Below are 17762 nucleotides of genomic sequence, written 5' to 3' on the forward strand. Positions count from 1 at the left end.
ACCTGATGAGAAAGACCCAAGCAACAAATCGACTCAGGAGACTGTGCAGTCTGTGGCTGCTACTGGACACAACTTCAAATTAGAACCAAAAAGAAGCTCTTTTCCTGCTAAACTGAGCCCTTCACCCTAGAGCAATCCTGTGCCCTTTGAAACACTCACTCTGCTTCATCAGCCAGGAAAGAGCTTAGAACACTTGCCAGAATTCTTACCCCCCTCTCTCCACTGCAGTTCACATACATGCACTTCTGTAGTGGTCACACCGAGATACAGTAAATGATTGAATATTTCATAAGCAGTTTATGCATCCCTGCCAAACTCCACAGTTCCCTGGAAATGCAGCAAAGTTCTTGTGCATGCTCTATGCAGTTGCCTGCTCAGGTAATGCCACTCCAGGGCACTGAGAAGGAAATGAAACAGTTTGGAAAGACCTCTGCATTGATGGATGGCAAAAGCAGTTTTAGACTGCACACAGCAAGGAGGTAAAATGTCGAGGCTCCAATTTACGAACTGGCTCTTTGCCTCTTTCTTCACTCCATAGCCCTATGCCAATCAGAAATTTCCTGCAGTTCTCCTCTTGATGTCCTCAAAGCCCTCATCCATTTTCCCACCATCTCAGCGATAAACACCCCCGCAAGAAGTTTACTTGCAACAAAAAAACACATGCAAAATTTCTGAATGCCTCAGGGTCCAACAGCGAGTAGAAAAACATAAAATAAAATAAGATGGGGCGCTGTCCCTGCCTCCTCATTTTAGCTATCATTTTGGCATATGCCAGAACGTTACCCCAGGCAAAACATAAGCAGGTAATGAACAGGGATTTGCATGTAATTCCAGCAGTGGTCATGACCACAGGCACTGCTCCGTGCAAGTTTCTTGTTCTCAGGGTCTTCATAAAACCCATCTTTGCACACCAGCTACATGACAGCCAGCTGCAACATCTACGGCTATTTGTACCTTTAATTGGATTATCAATTGACATGACAGAAAAGCTGATGTTTCTGCACAAAAACATGTTTATTACACTGATGCAGAACTGACTCAGAGCACAAGGATGCTTTGAGGTTTCTATGCTTGATCAGCAGATTCAACTCCCTTGTTGCCAGCTTGGCACAAATTGCTAGCCAGTCCCTTCCCAAGAGACAAGCTTTGACTATCTCTCCCGACAGCAGTAACTACTCATGTACCAATTAGATGTGCATCCTTTCCAACAACGGCTTTGCAAACAGCCAGACAGTGTATCTTTGGATCTTAACTATCTTCTCATTCCAGAAGTGAGGAGTTTGGAAACACCAGTGAAGACACCTTCAGCTCCGTGCTTTTCCCCTGCTGTGCAGAAAGGCAAAGCTAAAGTAATGCCGTAAAGTATAAGGGAAAATTGTTTGTAAAATATCTTCAGGTCGTCTGGTTTTACATGCAGTAATGTCCTTTCCCTCTCCTTATGCCTATCTCTGCTCCCTTTAAGATCAAACTGACATTTTTGCCAGCAATTCGTTGGGAGCAGCTCTCCACCAGCCCTCTCCCTCCCCACCTGCAGGCAAGCCAGGATCTGGGCCTCACAAGAATATGGTGGCGTGGGTGTTGTTGGCTGCCTGTTTTGGCAGCCTCTCCTCCTTTCTTCCAGCACTGTTTTGAAACACAATCTAAATTAAAAATAATAATAATAAAAATTGGATGTTCCTGCTCTCTCTACTCACGTCAGTGCTCCCACAGCATTAAGCAGCGTGCAGGTTCGCCTACATGGCACAGACTTTCGGCAAAGAAACCCTTACTTCTAGGGAAAGCACAAACTTAGGGGAGGAAGGGAAAGTGAGAGACAAAAATGAAGGAGGATGGCCAAGAGGCCTTTGGGAAGCGTCTCGCTTTAATGGAAGGTGCAGAGAAAAGAGAAAAATGGCTCTCCAGAGCCAGCTCCCTCCCATTTTAAGAGCATTAGGATTGAATGTAATTTGGACTAAAAGACTAATTCTTTCCTGCAGTTTGATGGATGTTAGTGTCCCCAGATTTCTTCTTCTTTAACAATGCAATACATAACATTCTGATACACTAATTACCATCTCATGTCATAGCAATTTTATTAAGAGCTTATACTTACAAATACCCATTCCGAAAGGATTTCAGGACTTTTTTTTTTGCCATTTTCTCTGAACTACGCTTGCCGAAGCACTAGCAACAAGGTCTGCACTGCACAATGCAGCTTCCAGTAACAAAGTGCCTCTACACAAAATCTCTCATGAGCTCTGCGAGTCAGGCATGGATTCTTCTTGCGTTTAGTCTCAAAGACTTGTAAACAAGTTTTGTTTAGCACGCTATGTGATAAAACACTTGCAACACAGCCCTATTGGGTTCCTGTACCTGCCACACTTCCAATTCCAGAAGCAATTCTGAGACAAATTCCTTTATACCAAGTCATGGAAATTTTGTTTTAACTATTCCGCAGTTAGTGTTTGCTTATTAATATGGTATCACCTTGTCAGGCAAGACTGGGTACCATGAGGTATTTTTCCATATAAAATTGCTAATGCCATCAAGATTGTCCAAATGGGATCATCGTCATTAAAAAGATTACGTGGTATGGAAAGCGATTACGACAACGTCTGAGCAGAAGGACTACTAATCACAAGCAGAATCCTGGTACAAATCTCATTCTCCGTATACAAGAAAGGACACAAAACCTTTTGAACATAATTTATATACATTTATGGCTTTATACAACAAACTGTCAGGGATTGTTCTCGTGTGTCTGTAGAAGTACATCAGGCACTTTTCTGAAAATATCCACGTATGAATTTTAATTCTGCAGTGTGACTAAGTCAGAGCAGGGAAGCGTTGAAGAGCTGTCACGCCACTCGCAAGTAGAGCTAGCAGTATGTACATGCCAATCTCTCGAGATATTGCTGGTTTGTGGAACACCCTCGAAAAGGAGGCCAGTTTTAATGCCAAGGAATTTGCTTTTTGTTTGCATAAACCATGCTGCATTTTACATTACGATTACCAAAAATAATAATAATAATAATAATAATGAGAATACCTTATTTAAAATCAGTCATAAATTAAGGAACCTAGCAATTTCATCATGAAAATAGGAATTTCAAATCAGTAAAAAAATAAAAAAAGTACTAACATACATCCAGTGGTTTAACAAGTGCAAATTTTATACTGTTTTATAATTGGTCCAATTTTACCTTCTCTCCTTAGGGACGCTCTGTTGACTTAAGCCAATAATAAGCAATATGACTTTTGCTTATAAGTGTAGGCAAATCGTCGGTTTATCAAAGCAGAGCTTTCCAATTAATGCATCTACTACCTAAACATATATAGCTATATTATGGAAACAATACATCTTTATATTTAAAATATCTGAACAGCTCTATAATACAATAAACTTTTAATAACAGTACAAACCAGAGAAAAGTCAAAAACAAGGCTGCATAGGTAAGATCATCTGCACAATTCACAAACCAATCATTTACAACAATTCTGACAAACTAAGTTACTCCAGAAACTCGGTACTTTTTACTGAAAAAGGATTTATTACTAGAGGTCACATAATGTTTGCTTTCGAGGCAGACAACACACCCTTCATCAGACTTCACAGCATTCCAGAATTACAATTGCAAAATATTAGAATGGCACCACACAAAAGAAAGTAAATTCGACCGCACAGCTCAAAACCTCTGATTATCTACAACTGTTTCCTCTCAGTAATTAAAAGGGGCTTCCTACAGACTGTTGTAACTCAGGGATGGCTATATTTATGATATTCATAGTTATAAAAGGAAAGGAAGAAAATATCCATGTCTAGGAACTTGTACAGTAGCAGTAAATAATAAACAGGAGGCATAGGGTTAAATGTAGCATGTTTAGCTGCAACCTCATGCAGTTACACTTTGCAGTTACCATTAAGTAATGTAACTGCCTTCTTTGCACACAGAGGTGGATTTTGTGTCTACCACAGACTACGCTATCAATCCCCATTTGCGAACAAACATGCAGCAGAAAGAAAGCTCTTCAGAAACTCATGTGTGAGCCCATTGCCAGGATTTACCATCAAGTCTCAGAGACTGTGAAGCTGATGGTGACTATGCTGGTTGAAGTTATTGGCCGTAAAAGCAGGCTGCTTCACTGAGGCTTCGGCACCACAAACATTTATTGCTCAACAGTTCAAAGACCACTATCACACTGGGGGAGATCCCATATCACAGGACAGCTTAACGTCAACCCCTGGAACTGCTGACAACTGTAATTAGATATCTAAAAAGTAGCTGTAGTAAGTAGTGATTTAAGCCCAGCGGGGTGCTAAATGCTAGCACATCAGTAGATGCATTGCAGAGTCTTAGGAAAGTCTTAACAGAATCATTAAATATATGGCTTGTTACTAAAGTTCATTTTCTTGGCACATCCCATTTCTTTCTTCACCATACCTCATCATTACAGGGAAGCAGAGTTTCAGTTAGAACATTTTCCAGTTGTGAGTGACATGGACAGAACAATAATCAGTGAAAAGGCGTTTTTCTCTCCTTCTTCAGCCAGCACAAAAATCATTCATCCCATTAGCTCCAAAGATTTCTGTAACACAAATGGTGTGTAGACCAATGGAAAGACAGGTGAGGCCCATGCTCCACACATCCATGAAAACTGCCTTGTTAATTGCAAAAAAAAAAAATAATAATAATTAGAAATCTCTTATTGTTGACCCAACACTGAAAATCCTCAGGAAGCTGTCAATGTGCCTCTCAAACAAGAGCAAGTGTTTCCACAGGAACAGCACCTCTATCATTAATGCTCACCCCTATTCCATGGTCCTTGTGTCTGTATAACTTTCCCACTTACTTTTTCTTTCTTATTAAAAAAAAAAAAGAAAAAAGTGATATATTTTTCCTCTAATGGGAGGATCACACAAGTTTTAGCCTGCCATTAGAATGCAGCACTTTTGCCACCTCAAATACACTTCATGCTGACAGAAACACAGACAGGCTCTAAAACCAGTGCCAAGTAAGAAAAAGATCAATTTCGTCCTTAATTTTATCAGAATCGTGAATTTTCTCCAAATGGTCCTGCTCTCAAGTGCACAAACATTATGAGACCTCCACGAAATAAATATAAGGGTGAATAAGCACTGTACAAGCATCTAACAATGAATACTTAACACTCTGTGGTAGTCAAGAGTTAAAATGATAGCAGAAGCAGATGACATTTCTAAAAATGCATATATAAAACTGATTAAATATTTTCTAAACATAAAGTTGTCTATTTTTATACATCACACAACAAAAAAAGGGACAGAAATGTTTTGTATTCAATATACTTATTAAGCTTTTCCTTTATTAGCACTCCCAAGTGCTAGGGAAATTTATAAAAACAAGTACTTAATCCAGTTAAAATACTGTACAAAATGAAGAGGTTATGAATGCTGCCAGATCTCAGAATTATTTTTTTAAGTTGCCTATGTAACAAAAGTAGATTTTAATTATAAGAAAAATAGCTTGGAAAGTATTCCAAAAATTATCTTAAGTCCAACAACAAAGTCATTAGTCTGACAATGAAACCCAGATATATTCTTGCATAAATTTACATGAATACAGGTAACTTATCAAATGGCATTTAACCTACTGTTTGCTTTGAATAGTGAGAGTTTAGTAGGATCATATTAACCGGTTACTCTGTTCCCATATGAAATGTGTGACAATTTTAAGTAGAATGAAGCAGTTCGTACTGCTGCAAGGCAAGTCCACAGTTATCTCAAATCATCAGAACACAGGTAACATCAATGAAGGTTAAACTTACGTAGGGCATGAGATCATCACAGTATTCTTACAAAAGTTTATAAACTTTTCTTGGACCAAAACAGATAGTCTTAAAAAACAATTCTTCTACAGATCATACTGTACAAAACCGAAAGCACAACATGATGTAAGTAAGAGTCTTTGCTGCGATTATATGGTGTAGTGAATTTGGCACTTCAGAGTAATGAAATTTCCAATGGCACAGTTCTTATCTACAGCAGCACATAACCTGCAAACCTTGGGCAAACATCCTGTACAGGAAAATAATCAGTCTGCTGCCAACTCTGACGAAAGGAAGAAAAAAAGGAAAAAAAAAAGACCCCAAAAAAGCTAGTGTACGCACACAGCTTTGTCAAGAAAATTAAAAAGGAAGGTGAAGGACATCTTTGTACTGCTTTTCTCAGTTCCTGCTGTCAGACAAGTCTGGAGAATTTAACTGTAGCCTAGGAAAAAAAACAACAACAACAACAACAAATTAACATTCAGACCGACAGATTAAGTCTATTAAAATATGCTCAAACTAGTTTAAAATAAATTAAATGAGGAAAAACGTTTTCATTACTTATTGGTTACCAGAAACTTTCGGTTTAAAATATCAATGGCAAAATATTAGCGCTCCAAGTGACGTAAGAGAAGGTGGTACATAGCGATCTCAGCGCACCAGTTCAAACCCGATTTACAAACTAATAAAGGACTGGCAAAATCACTGACTGGAACAGAGGCACTTCACATGCCAACAAAGGTGATCACCTGGATTTTAAGCATTTGACATCTCTCTTCCCTTTAAGCTGTTTTTCAGATTTATTATAAAAAGCACAGCTTACCTCCCACTACATCCTAGCCTGACACCCAACTGTGTGTGGTTGTCTTTACGCTGTGCTGAAAACTTTGGTTAGGCAATACACTGTCAAAGTTAAAATCTAACGTTTCTCCATCCATAAGGTCATTACGGATAATCGACTCCATGTCACAGTCCAACCGTTCAATTAACATGTCATCTAAGTCACTGGGAAGCTTCTCCTGGTGGAGGGAAACAATTCCCACCCTTCCATAGCCGTTGCAACTGTTAACAGGGGCATACGGGTTCATAGCATTCATCTGCATCTGGTGACTCATAGGCACTTGTAACGAAGTCTTCACTGTTGACAAGCGATTTAGACCTGAAGTATGTGACATGGGGTTCACTGTGTGTGACAAGGCACGGCCATTAACTGCAGGTGTCGGCTGGTTATGTCCTTGGTGAGGGCGGGCGTTAGGGTTCATCATTTTGTTGTGAGGCGGCTGATTGCCATAAGCTGGCATCACTGAATTAGTGACCATCAGTACACCTTGGCCCAGCGCCCTGCCACCAGCCTGGGAAACACCAGTGTCTACTGATGCCAAGATATCATTGTGCGGAGGAGAATCAGAAGTCAGTAACTCCTTCAAAAGTCCTGCAGGACAGTTAAATTGGCTCATCGATCCATAGCTTGATTTACTGTCTTGAAGAGTCTGCATAGGAATTTGGGGCAAAGAGTTCATGCTAGCTTGAGCATACGTAAATTTCCTGTAGTCTGGATTTGGTGAACATATACTTGTGGTTGAAGATGCAAATGAGTAACCTGGTGTTTGCTGCATCAGGGTAGCAGATGATGACTGGGTTGACACAGTCATTGACGTGTTAGGTGACAAAAGATTAAGGTTATCCAAAAGATTTTCCATGTTCTCTGAACTACTCATCTCTGAAAGGCTGGGTAGAGTAGAAGTCATTTTGGTGGCTGATGATGGGTATACCATGGAGTGCACATCCCCATCTCCAAGATCATCTTGCTCTGGCAAAATAGGAGAAAGTCTTCCACTAATTGTACTAGCGTTAGAGCTAGTTCTAGGTCGAAATGTACTCCAGTTATCAAAGTCATCATTACTGTGAGAACTGGGGCTTGCAGGCCACTTCGAGAACTGAGATCCAGGGCTGTCACCATTTCCCTCCTGACCAGACTGAAGAGATGCTTTTTTCTTGGCTGCTCTGCCTCTGCTTTTTGCAAACTTGCTGTTGTTATCCATGGATGCTGCTCGCCTCCTAGGAGATTTGCCACTCTTTCCTCCTTCAGGATTGAGCATCCACCAGGAACTCTTCCCTGTTCCCTCATTCTGCACTCTGATGAATTTGCTGTGCAGAGACAAGTTGTGACGGATTGAATTCTGAAAAACAAAACAAGGTGTAAGAACACAGGTTACATTTCTGACGGCATTCAAAGAGAGACCTCTTCTGATGCTACATTTGTAAGAATCTTTTCAGGAAAAAAAAAAAAAAGAAAGAAAGAAAAAAAAAAGACTTCAGTACTGAATCCTTACATACAGCCTAGTTTCCAAATGCCATATTCGTACCAGTGGTTCCTGCACAACATTCAGCTATATAAAAAGACATGCTCAGCATGTTCAAGATTTAGGATGCAAAATATACCAGAAGATCAAAAAGCCCACTGAAGATCTCATTATCAGCTTCACTCTAATGAGTTGAACCTGACAGATTTTAGGGATTTTTTTAATCCAAAATTCAGAAATATTAGATCCAGTTTTACAGCCATTATGATGGGATCTCGTCACGCATTTCACCAAACCCTACAAACATTCCAGAATGTGTATACTGTCACTGAACATTAGTGAATTTTAAATGACTTGTGTCAAATGAAAAAAAAAACCACAACGAAAATCAAGGATTAAGTTCTTGTATATAAACACAACTAAATGCCTAAAAAATCACAAGGGAGAGAGGAATGCAAATAGCACAGACAAACTTGCATTTAAAACTTTAATCTTAAAACCATCTTTCTCTTTCAAAATCAACATTTTAATATGCAACATTGACTCATGCAATACCTGAGGGCACAAGACGTCTTGTACCAAGACTGACCAGGGGATACTGAAGCTTTTCATTATCTCCTCAGTCACCAGCTATGCTGCATCATAAAAAGAAAAAGAAAAAAAAAGAAGAATCTAATCCTACAGTTTGACCTGTCAACAAGTGACTATTCTTTGTAATACCAAGTTGGTTTTCTTTCATCTCTTATATCCTACATGTCCTCCAGCGCACATCTGGTTTCTCAAAGCTACTGCCAACATGCATATCTTGCCTCATTCCCAACATGTCCAGGACAATCCTGGACAACACTGTTAACGCCTTATAGACTGCAGCATCCTGAGGTTGTCCCCATAGGAGCACAGCCTCACACCAGATGTGTCAGTAAGTGCTCCCGGACAGCAGAAGATGGCAGAAGACAATCTCATGGTAGCTTGTGTTTCAGCCAGCCCAATAGCGAGTCAAAACATCCGACTAACTTCAGAAGCCTTTCCAACCTCTCCCTCCCCTGCAGAGAACCTTATTTAACAAATTATCGCAGTTATCTCAACACCAGCAAAAATTTCAGCATTTCCTTATTCGGTTTTGAAAGGAAGCCAATCTTTCTTGATACTACCTAATTGCAATCAAAATCTCATCTTCTGTGCAGTGAAAGAGCCCTGAAATTTTATTTTCACCACATGCAGCCCTGTAAAAATATCATCACCTGGGCTTCCTCTCTGCATAGCTTTAGGCCTGTGGTCCTCGATGCCTTGCGGGGCTCATGGCAAGCATCCGCCCTCCCTACAACCTGACATCGAAGTAATGAGGTGTTAGCACCGTGTCAGGAGGATAAGCCTGAAGATCTGTCTCTTGACTAGCCCATGGCTGGGGTTGAAAGAACCGAGGAGTGCTGGGAGCTGGCCCCGCCAGCCCTTTGTTTTCACTGTAGAGCCAAAGCGGAATTAAAGGCTGACACAACTCCAGAGTTAGCAATGTCGCAAGAAAGTTGCTCTACACGTCTGTTGATTAAAAAACCTCCTGCGCCAGTTCATTTTTTTATTGTATTTTGTAAACATACCCAGTTGGCTTAAGCTGACTGTTGACTATGAAAATAAGCATATAAGGCATGCAGAACATCAGGCAGTGAAAATCTTCTGCTCATGCTCAACTCCCTCTTCTCTGCAAGAGAAGCGTTAAATATTTAAGAAATTACTGCTATTCCTTAGTCATCAAAAATATTATAATCTGGTATTATTGCACTGAGGACATCTGAGGTCACTCTTTGAGTAACAGAGCTGTCTCCTAACACTGCCAACAATGAAAAAAAAATTTTCCTAACAGGAAAAGGTTTGCGGCCCAGAGCTTGTTACATAAATTCCTGTTTTTCACGCAGCCAGCAGGACATTAAAGAAGCTATGATTTACTAACTTGGAAAAAGTGTTGAAGAGGTAAATCTTGTGAAAATATGCACTGCTGTTAATGATGTTGTGTCTACAGATCTTTGCCAGACGCAAACATGACCTGATAAAAAAAGTATAGTTTCAGCAGTGGAACTTGGCAGCCATAGGAGAGGCACCGTGAGCTGCAGCCCCGCCACCTCAGCGTGCTGTAAGATGCTTCGGATGGCGGCTTTCGGCACGACTTTGAAGCAAAGCCTCCCAGAGCCCACCTGATGGATACGTAATGCAACCAGCTACATCTCCAGCTGGGCTCCCAGTGAGTGCCAGGGCAGTCCAAAAGCATCTGTGCTGGAATTTTATCAAAGCCACATTATGACTCCAGCCGGACTGCTGCCACCTGTGGTGTGTTTCCTGGGACTGAATCTGCGTGTTTGAGATGAAGCTCAGGAAGTCTGCTCCCGTTTGGTCTTCAAACCTTAGCACGTACTGCCATAGTTGAACAAAAAGACCAGGAGATATGGGTACACAGATTGGTGGTCTCTGCTGAAGAAGAGCCAAAATACGCAATGCCAACATTTGCTGAATGCTCCTAGTGAGCAACTATTAGCTAATAAAACTAAAGAAGCCAAGAAAATGACGCATTCAAATCTACACACTTATATTATTCATTTGCTTTTCTAACATTTCATGAAACTGAACCACATTGCAGCAAGAACACCCAGTTTGCTCTTAAACACCAAATAAATTAAAACTGATTTACATTAACTATCAGTAAGTCCAAGACATTTAACTCCTGGATCCTTGTTGATCTTCAGTACTGTACTTAATCCCAACAGATACTCTTTAAACATGCAGCTGAATGTTAATCTGAATAACTGCTAAAAGGAAAAAGTCTTACAAGTAGACACAAGTGGCAGAAGTAGAGTTATTTTTTATTTTTATTTTCCTAGTGAATTTTTTGGTGTTTAGTTACTAAAGACCTGAAAACATAGTTGCTTTATTAAACTTAACAACAGTGTAGACCTGTACTTGAAGAGAGGCCACACATACACACTGGCTATCTTTCTTCCATCCCATTCCTTGGAGCAGGAACAGGAAAGGAAAGTAGAGCTCCTGTGTAACCTTTACTGCAGACCTTTTCCAATAGTCCAGGTTCATTACAGCCTCCTCCAGGATCACGCTGTGGTACTGAAGAGTATTCTAAGAGCTGTGAGACTCAAGAGTTGCAAAAGCCTATGTGGGCCCAGACTGACTCCTTCACTCCCTGTTCAACTACAGTGCTGCTACAGCTACATAAAAGGTAAAGGAGAGCAAAGAGGAATGGACAAAACCATTGGTACTGAAAAACAAACAGCAACAAATAAAACCCAATCTCTTATCACAAATCTGCTACCAAGGTGCATGTGCTGATGGTATTACAATAAAGCACACCACAGCATCTCAGACGAGATTCATCAGTATGGCAATAAAGGTGGAGGACTTAGCACCTGGAGACAGACACAACCATAACAAAGAGGAAAGCAGTACGGTAAGAGCAAGACAGGCTAAGTATATCTATAAAAATTAACAGTCTTATGATTGCCCACCAATTTTTCATTCAGAAGTCACTCAGCAGTCCACTACTTCCTATGTCAATTTATTATTGTCTACAAGTGCTATTAGTCAGTTGACATTACCATCAGCAGAAATGGCTTTAACAGGGCTTTTTAATGGTTTTTACAGGGGAACAGCATTTGATTGTAATTCTCAGATCTCTCCAAACAAAATCTAAAATATGTATGGAAGAGTGAGATAAACTGTCCATAAATATGACACTTCAATACTGTCTTTATCATGATCACCTAAGATAACAGTGATTCAGAAAAAAAAAATAAAAGGAAACCAGGTGAGACTTGAGATTTCTTTTTTTTTTATTTTAATGGAGAGTTGAATATTTCAATAGGAAGATGCTTTGTAAGAAAGTCGGGCTCCTGAGGACTGGTAAGAGTGAAAGTCATAGACTCAATCAATTAACATCATCACTATTGATGGCTTCTGTGGAGAGGGTACCAAAGCAAAAGCTTGTCAGGAAAAGGTGAAGACCCAGCATTTACAGAGGCTGTTACAGAAGACACGAGACCTGTTTTTCTAGGTTTGTGTACTGGAATTTTACTGCAGTTTCAGATGTACAAATCGCCCTTCTCTTGCAGCCTCAGCCACTCTAAAAAGAAGTCATAAAAAAAACTCATAGGAAAGTATGCAAAGGACTCTTAGAAAGTCCACTGTCACTCTTGCTTAGGTTTCCTTCACCATTAACAACCAGACAGCAGCAAGAGCTACCCGTGGCAAGTGGCACCACAGAGTATCTGTTAAGGCTGTTAGACAGTGCCTAGCAAAATCATAGAATCATATATTCATAGAATCACAGAATGGTTTGTGTTGGAAGGGACCTTTAAAGTCATCTAGTTCCAACCCCCTGCTATAGGCAGGGACACCTCCCTCTAGACCAGGTTGCTCAAAGCCCCATCCAGCCTAGCCCCGAATGCCTCCAGGGAGGGGACATCCACAACCTCTCCAGGCAGCCTGTTCCAGTGTCTCACCATCCTCACAGTGAAGCATTTCTTCCTAGTATCTAATCTAAATTTATCCTCTTTCAGTTTAAAGCCAATTCCCCTTGCTCTGTCCCTACATGCCCTTATAAAAAGTCCCTCCCCAGCTTTCCTGTAGGTGCCCTTCAGGTACTGGAAGGCTGCTCTGGGGTCTTCTTGGATCCTTCTCTTCTTCAGGTTGAGCAACCCCAGCTCTCTCAGCCTGTCCTCATCACAAGGGAGGTGCTCCAGCCCTCTGATCATCTTTGTGGCAAGTCTGATGAGAATAGTAATGCTGCCTGCACCTGCCTTGCTCTGGTTCCCAAATATCCTGCCAAGTTTGCAAGGTTGAAGAGGCTAAGGAGGAAAAAAGAATATTGATAACTCCAGATGTAGCAAGATTTCTTTAGGTACAAAAGCCTGTTGCGAGGCAATCCTGTTTATCTGAACAAACAACTATGGAATACAGGAAATTCAGTGCAGATGCTGCACATGGTGCTTGAGGTGGGCTCAGTGCTAATGTTTAACAATGAAAAACGTTTGGTCAAGAGAGAGCACAAAAAATGGCCTTAAACCATATTTCTTGTTCAAGAGGGTTCCTGACTCCACAAAATTCACCATTAAAACCACACAGCTGGCTGCAGAGTAACAGGCTTCAACTGCTAATGAAACAGCTATCTTTGCTACCCAACTGCAGTACTCTTTCATTACAGCTCAGAAGCCTTCTCTGCTGTCTGATAAGAGCATGGACAGAAAGCATGTCACCCAGCCTCGGGTCAAAGAGTCATATTTAGAAGGGGCTGGCATTCTGCCACCTGCAGCTGCGTGAAGGTGGAAAGGCAGGATTTCCTCCCAAACAAGTCATGCTTTTTTGGGTCCTTTGTTCTTAGGGGGGTGCTTTTGTTTGACTCCATTTTTGTCCTACGCTGTTACATGGTTATGAATTTTCAGCTGGAAAAAGCACAGAAACGCTACAAGGGACCTTGTACTGCATCTCAGTGTTTTTCATTACAGATGGTAGCATAGCGAGAGTCTTTCCCAGAACACCACCCACGAAACATCATCTCCAAACATGGAGATACTTTCACAGGTTGTTTCATACGATGAGATTTCAGCAATCCTTTGTTCCCTGAGCGAATGTACAAGAATGTGGCAGGCTGTATGCTATCACTGTAAGACCACTACACATGCTTCTCCTGGACACAAGAGGTCTATTGTACTCATATGTCAGTGTCAATAATCTAAGTCCTGCTCCTTCTGCAGTTAAGTCCATGGATTTATACCCTACTGCACTTCCTCTCCACAGCTGTTGATGGGTTGCCCATCCTCCAGGTTGCATCCTCTAGCCCCATAATGCACTGGAAGGGATTTCACAACCACTGGAGCTCTCTCCTCTGAAACATAACGTGCAGTAACAGAAAATACATATACAGCTCTATATTTCAGAGTTTAAGGACTTGGCATACTCACATGTCAGGTCCAGCAACTCTGTTGACACGTATCTGAAGAATTCCCAACCACTATTGAAAGATGCATTATTAATCTTCATTCTAGGCAGACTACTTTAAAGCACTCCTCCATGCTAGCAATTTGGACATTTCTAATAAAACATTAACATCTTCCTACTTTATCTTCAGGGGCATTTAGAAAAGATGAGCATAAAGCTCAAAAAAAAAATACAAAACATAAGAAGTACACATGCAAGGCAAGTGCACACTTGAAGATTGTTCCAGATGTGATGACACCCAAGCAGAACTTCTCATGACCACCCTTCTGTATTCTGAACCCTCTGATCTATAATTGTTTTAGATCTACAACCACAATACAGGGACGATACGGTATCGACATAGCACACACCAAATATGTAAACATTTGTTAGCATTTCAAAGCCGAGGAAACTAAATGACACTGATTAGGAAAAACAACAGACGAAGATGCATATGAAAACTGTGAGATATTTAGAAGGAATTTGTCAAATGGAACTTCCTTGTCTCTGGCAATATCCTCAGCGAAGCCAAGAGAGACAACAAGTTTGTCTAAAAGCTGTCCATTTCAAGGGTGAAAGTTGTGAAAGAAAAGCGATAGGACGAAGGGAACAGAAAAGTAGATAGCTATCCAGATAAAAGCAAAAGTAGTGAAGTGTGGAAAATAAGGAAATGCATAAACATAAGATGAAAAAATAATACAAAGTTAGCAGGCATCACTATGTGTTTGGTGAACCAGACAAATCCTAATAGTGCTACTGCAAAACTGAAGACTCCTTTAAAGCACTTTTCCATACTAGCAATTTGGATATTTCTAATGAAATGTTAACACCTTCCTACTTTCTCCACAGGGGTGTTTAGAAATGGTAAGCATAAAACCCAAGAACAATCCAAACAAAGACTCCCGTTACAACAGGCAGAAAAAGACAAGTGCTTGACAAATACAAGAATTCCTGTTTGTAGATTGACAATTCTGTTTTCCAGAAATATGGAATGTATATATATGGATACGCATATATGCTTCTGATGAAGAAGCAGCATTTCAAGGTCAGGTTGGACGGGGCTCTGGGCACCCTGAGCTGGTGGATGGCACTGCCCATGGCAGGGGGTTGGGCCTGGATGGGCTTTAAGATCCCTTCCAACCAAAGCCATTCTATGATTCTATGACTCCTTACCTCACTAGTGATACAGGAGGCCAAGACTGAAGCCTCATGGAAGAGGAACATTTTGAAGTCAGCGTGCCCTGATAGCTGGGGGCTCCTTGCCTCCCTCTTAAAGCCTTCTCACACCTCTCCCCTCAAAAGCAGCCCCTGCTGTAACCACGTCTATAATGCAAAGTAGCAAAAGAGAATTGGACTCGATGATCTCTAGAGGTCTCTTCTACTACTACTTCTTCTACTCTTCCCTACGATTCTGTGATAGCATGCACAACCTGGGTGCCTTGACATCAAGTTTGGGTGATAAAAGAGAAAAACTGATAAAGGATTCAATAAATCAACTTGCTAATGTCAGAGATATGATCAACTCCTTCCCCCCAAAAAAAGAAAATACATTTTGAAGAGTTCACTTGTTTGTTTGAGAAAGGTAAGACAGAGAAGACCTGCAGATAACCTGTCGAATGACATCACAGACAAGACTGACACTGCTCAGCACCTCTAATGCACACCCAAAGGGATTACAATGGTTAGTTATCTGCAGTGCAATAAGCCATGAGAAAGGCCATCATGATCCATGGCAGACAGTATCCCCGTGACAGTCAGTCAGTGCAGGCTGTAATGCTGCAGCCATGGGATGCAAGCACTGCAGCAGGGATAACAGTCTGAGGCAAAGCTGTTGCTGAGAGCAGAGCACAAAGAGATTACAAGGTAAACAAGAATCTCAATTATAAGCGAAGTTTATTAAAATAAATAAATCCATTTGGAGTAACGAAGTAGTTGTTCATCAATACAATGTCAGAATGACTAATTGCTTACAATTTTATTCTGCAACTGCAGTAAAGAGAGACTGAGAGGTGTTTATTTTTTTTCAGCCAGTGGGAATAATTATGATCAGTAGGACAAAAAATGTTAATCACTCATTTCCTGTTTAACAGACAGCCTGCTTCACCTCTGCCACTCTCCACGGTTACACCCAATTCATCACAAAGACTACTGCACTGTTTATAGAAAGCTTGCCTCTTTCTTCTTTTTAAATCTAAGCTGCCTTTTATTGACATTTGTTTGCTCTAATGACGAGGTACAAGCGTGTATCCATGCTAAATATATCAATATATTAGGCCAGCAGATTAGATTATAAGAGGAGCACTACTAAAACATTAACACAAAGTAGCAGCACTAAGGAGAAATAGGTCAAAGCCTTAGTGAAACCACTGAGATGAGAAACACCACAGTCCAAAAATAGGGTGCAAATTTTATACTGCCCTTTGTAGATATTCAGAGAAGTTCCAGGAAACAACAGAAAGGGGATGTTGGCTTCAAAAGCTGTAAGAGGCAAAGTTAAAAATTTGGAAATGTCCAAGCTTCACCTGAGGATTAACATCAGGTTTAAATGCTAAAAGTCCTGGATAATGATCAAATGGGGTCATTTGTCACTTCCCGGTGTAAAGGCACAAGCAGATCTAATCCAAAGGTTTGGTTCCAAATGGATGCTTTACCAGGGTACCACACATCCTCTTCTCTTCATCTTTGTGGATTAAGACTTAATCCTTTCACAAAATCATCCATAACTTAGAGGGTTGGAATGATTGCCATGACCTGGCTGATCACAGACCCCTCCTTAAGGAGACAGAGGAGGAGCAGCCACCAGTTTCTGGACATGGATGCAGTCCTGTGCTCCCACAGAGCACAAACTCATCTGGCAAGGGCAGCAGAAAAGTGTTTGTTTGTTTTTTCACCCAATAAAGCCACCAACCCTGAATGTATTTCTTACCTTGAGAAGTAAAACACCAAAGAAGATGTACAGACGCAATAATGTAAAATTTGGATTGACTTTGTGATGACAGAAAAAAAAAAAAAGAGAAAAATACATACTCTACATACTTGCATCAGTTTAGCAGAGGGAACGTTTTCTTTTCTTCATCAAGCAAGCAAAGGAGCAAAATTCTCCAGACATGGGTGTCACTGAATACTAGTTTTTGAGAAACAAAGAATCAATGAAAGCAGCAAGTTTCCTTTGCAGCAGGGTTAGCTGTGCCTCACAGGAAATCCCTGGCTGAAGGAAACTGCAAGTCTTGTAAAAAGAAGGGCAAAACCTTCCATTTATGGGCTGAATAATATCTTGCACTACATCTCACTGTGCATTCAATCCTTATTTTGGCTAAATGAAATGCAACAACTGGCCATTCAAATTCACAGGTAGCCCCCAAAACTGCTGAAAGGAAAATAAAATGGAGTCCCTTGGTGTTATTTGTTTTCACCACGTCTTTAGAGATTCTTTACCTCACCTAGTGGAAAAGATGCTGAATGTTTTACGTTTGAAGGGGACACTGTCAACTTAAGAAAACAACCCTTCGGATTTCACCTCATGTTGCTGACGTTGCTGTAGTAACCACGAGAAATGGAGGGAAGAAGACAGGGACATTACTCTTCCCTTTGGTTTCTTTTGTACACGAGCACAGTCCAGTGCATGAAGTCATCATTTTGCCTATTTATTTTTCCTCTCATCAATTCTCCCTGTATCCATCTTGCTCATAAAAAGAAAATAAAATA

The 17762-nt window shown here is 40.7% G+C and overlaps 1 protein-coding gene across 1 annotated transcript in view; it reads right to left on the reverse strand.

Annotated features, from left to right (window-relative positions):
• Window positions 1-2673: 2673 nt before the first annotated feature.
• Window positions 2674-17762, reverse strand: part of FOXO1 (forkhead box O1) — a 62816-nt gene continuing 47727 nt past the window's right edge. The window contains exons 2-3 of the mRNA XM_065730292.1: window positions 6608-7964; window positions 2674-6226 (exon numbers count right to left, since the gene is read on the reverse strand). Of these exons, the coding sequence (XP_065586364.1) occupies window positions 6621-7964 (1344 nt within the window). The 3' untranslated portion in view covers window positions 2674-6226; window positions 6608-6620. The remainder of the gene's footprint in view (window positions 6227-6607; window positions 7965-17762) is intronic.

This window comes from Cyrtonyx montezumae, unplaced genomic scaffold (genome assembly GCF_038088225.1).
Source record: "Cyrtonyx montezumae isolate F1298 unplaced genomic scaffold, pur_monq_1.0 scaffold_12, whole genome shotgun sequence".
Taxonomy (NCBI): domain Eukaryota; kingdom Metazoa; phylum Chordata; class Aves; order Galliformes; family Odontophoridae; genus Cyrtonyx; species Cyrtonyx montezumae.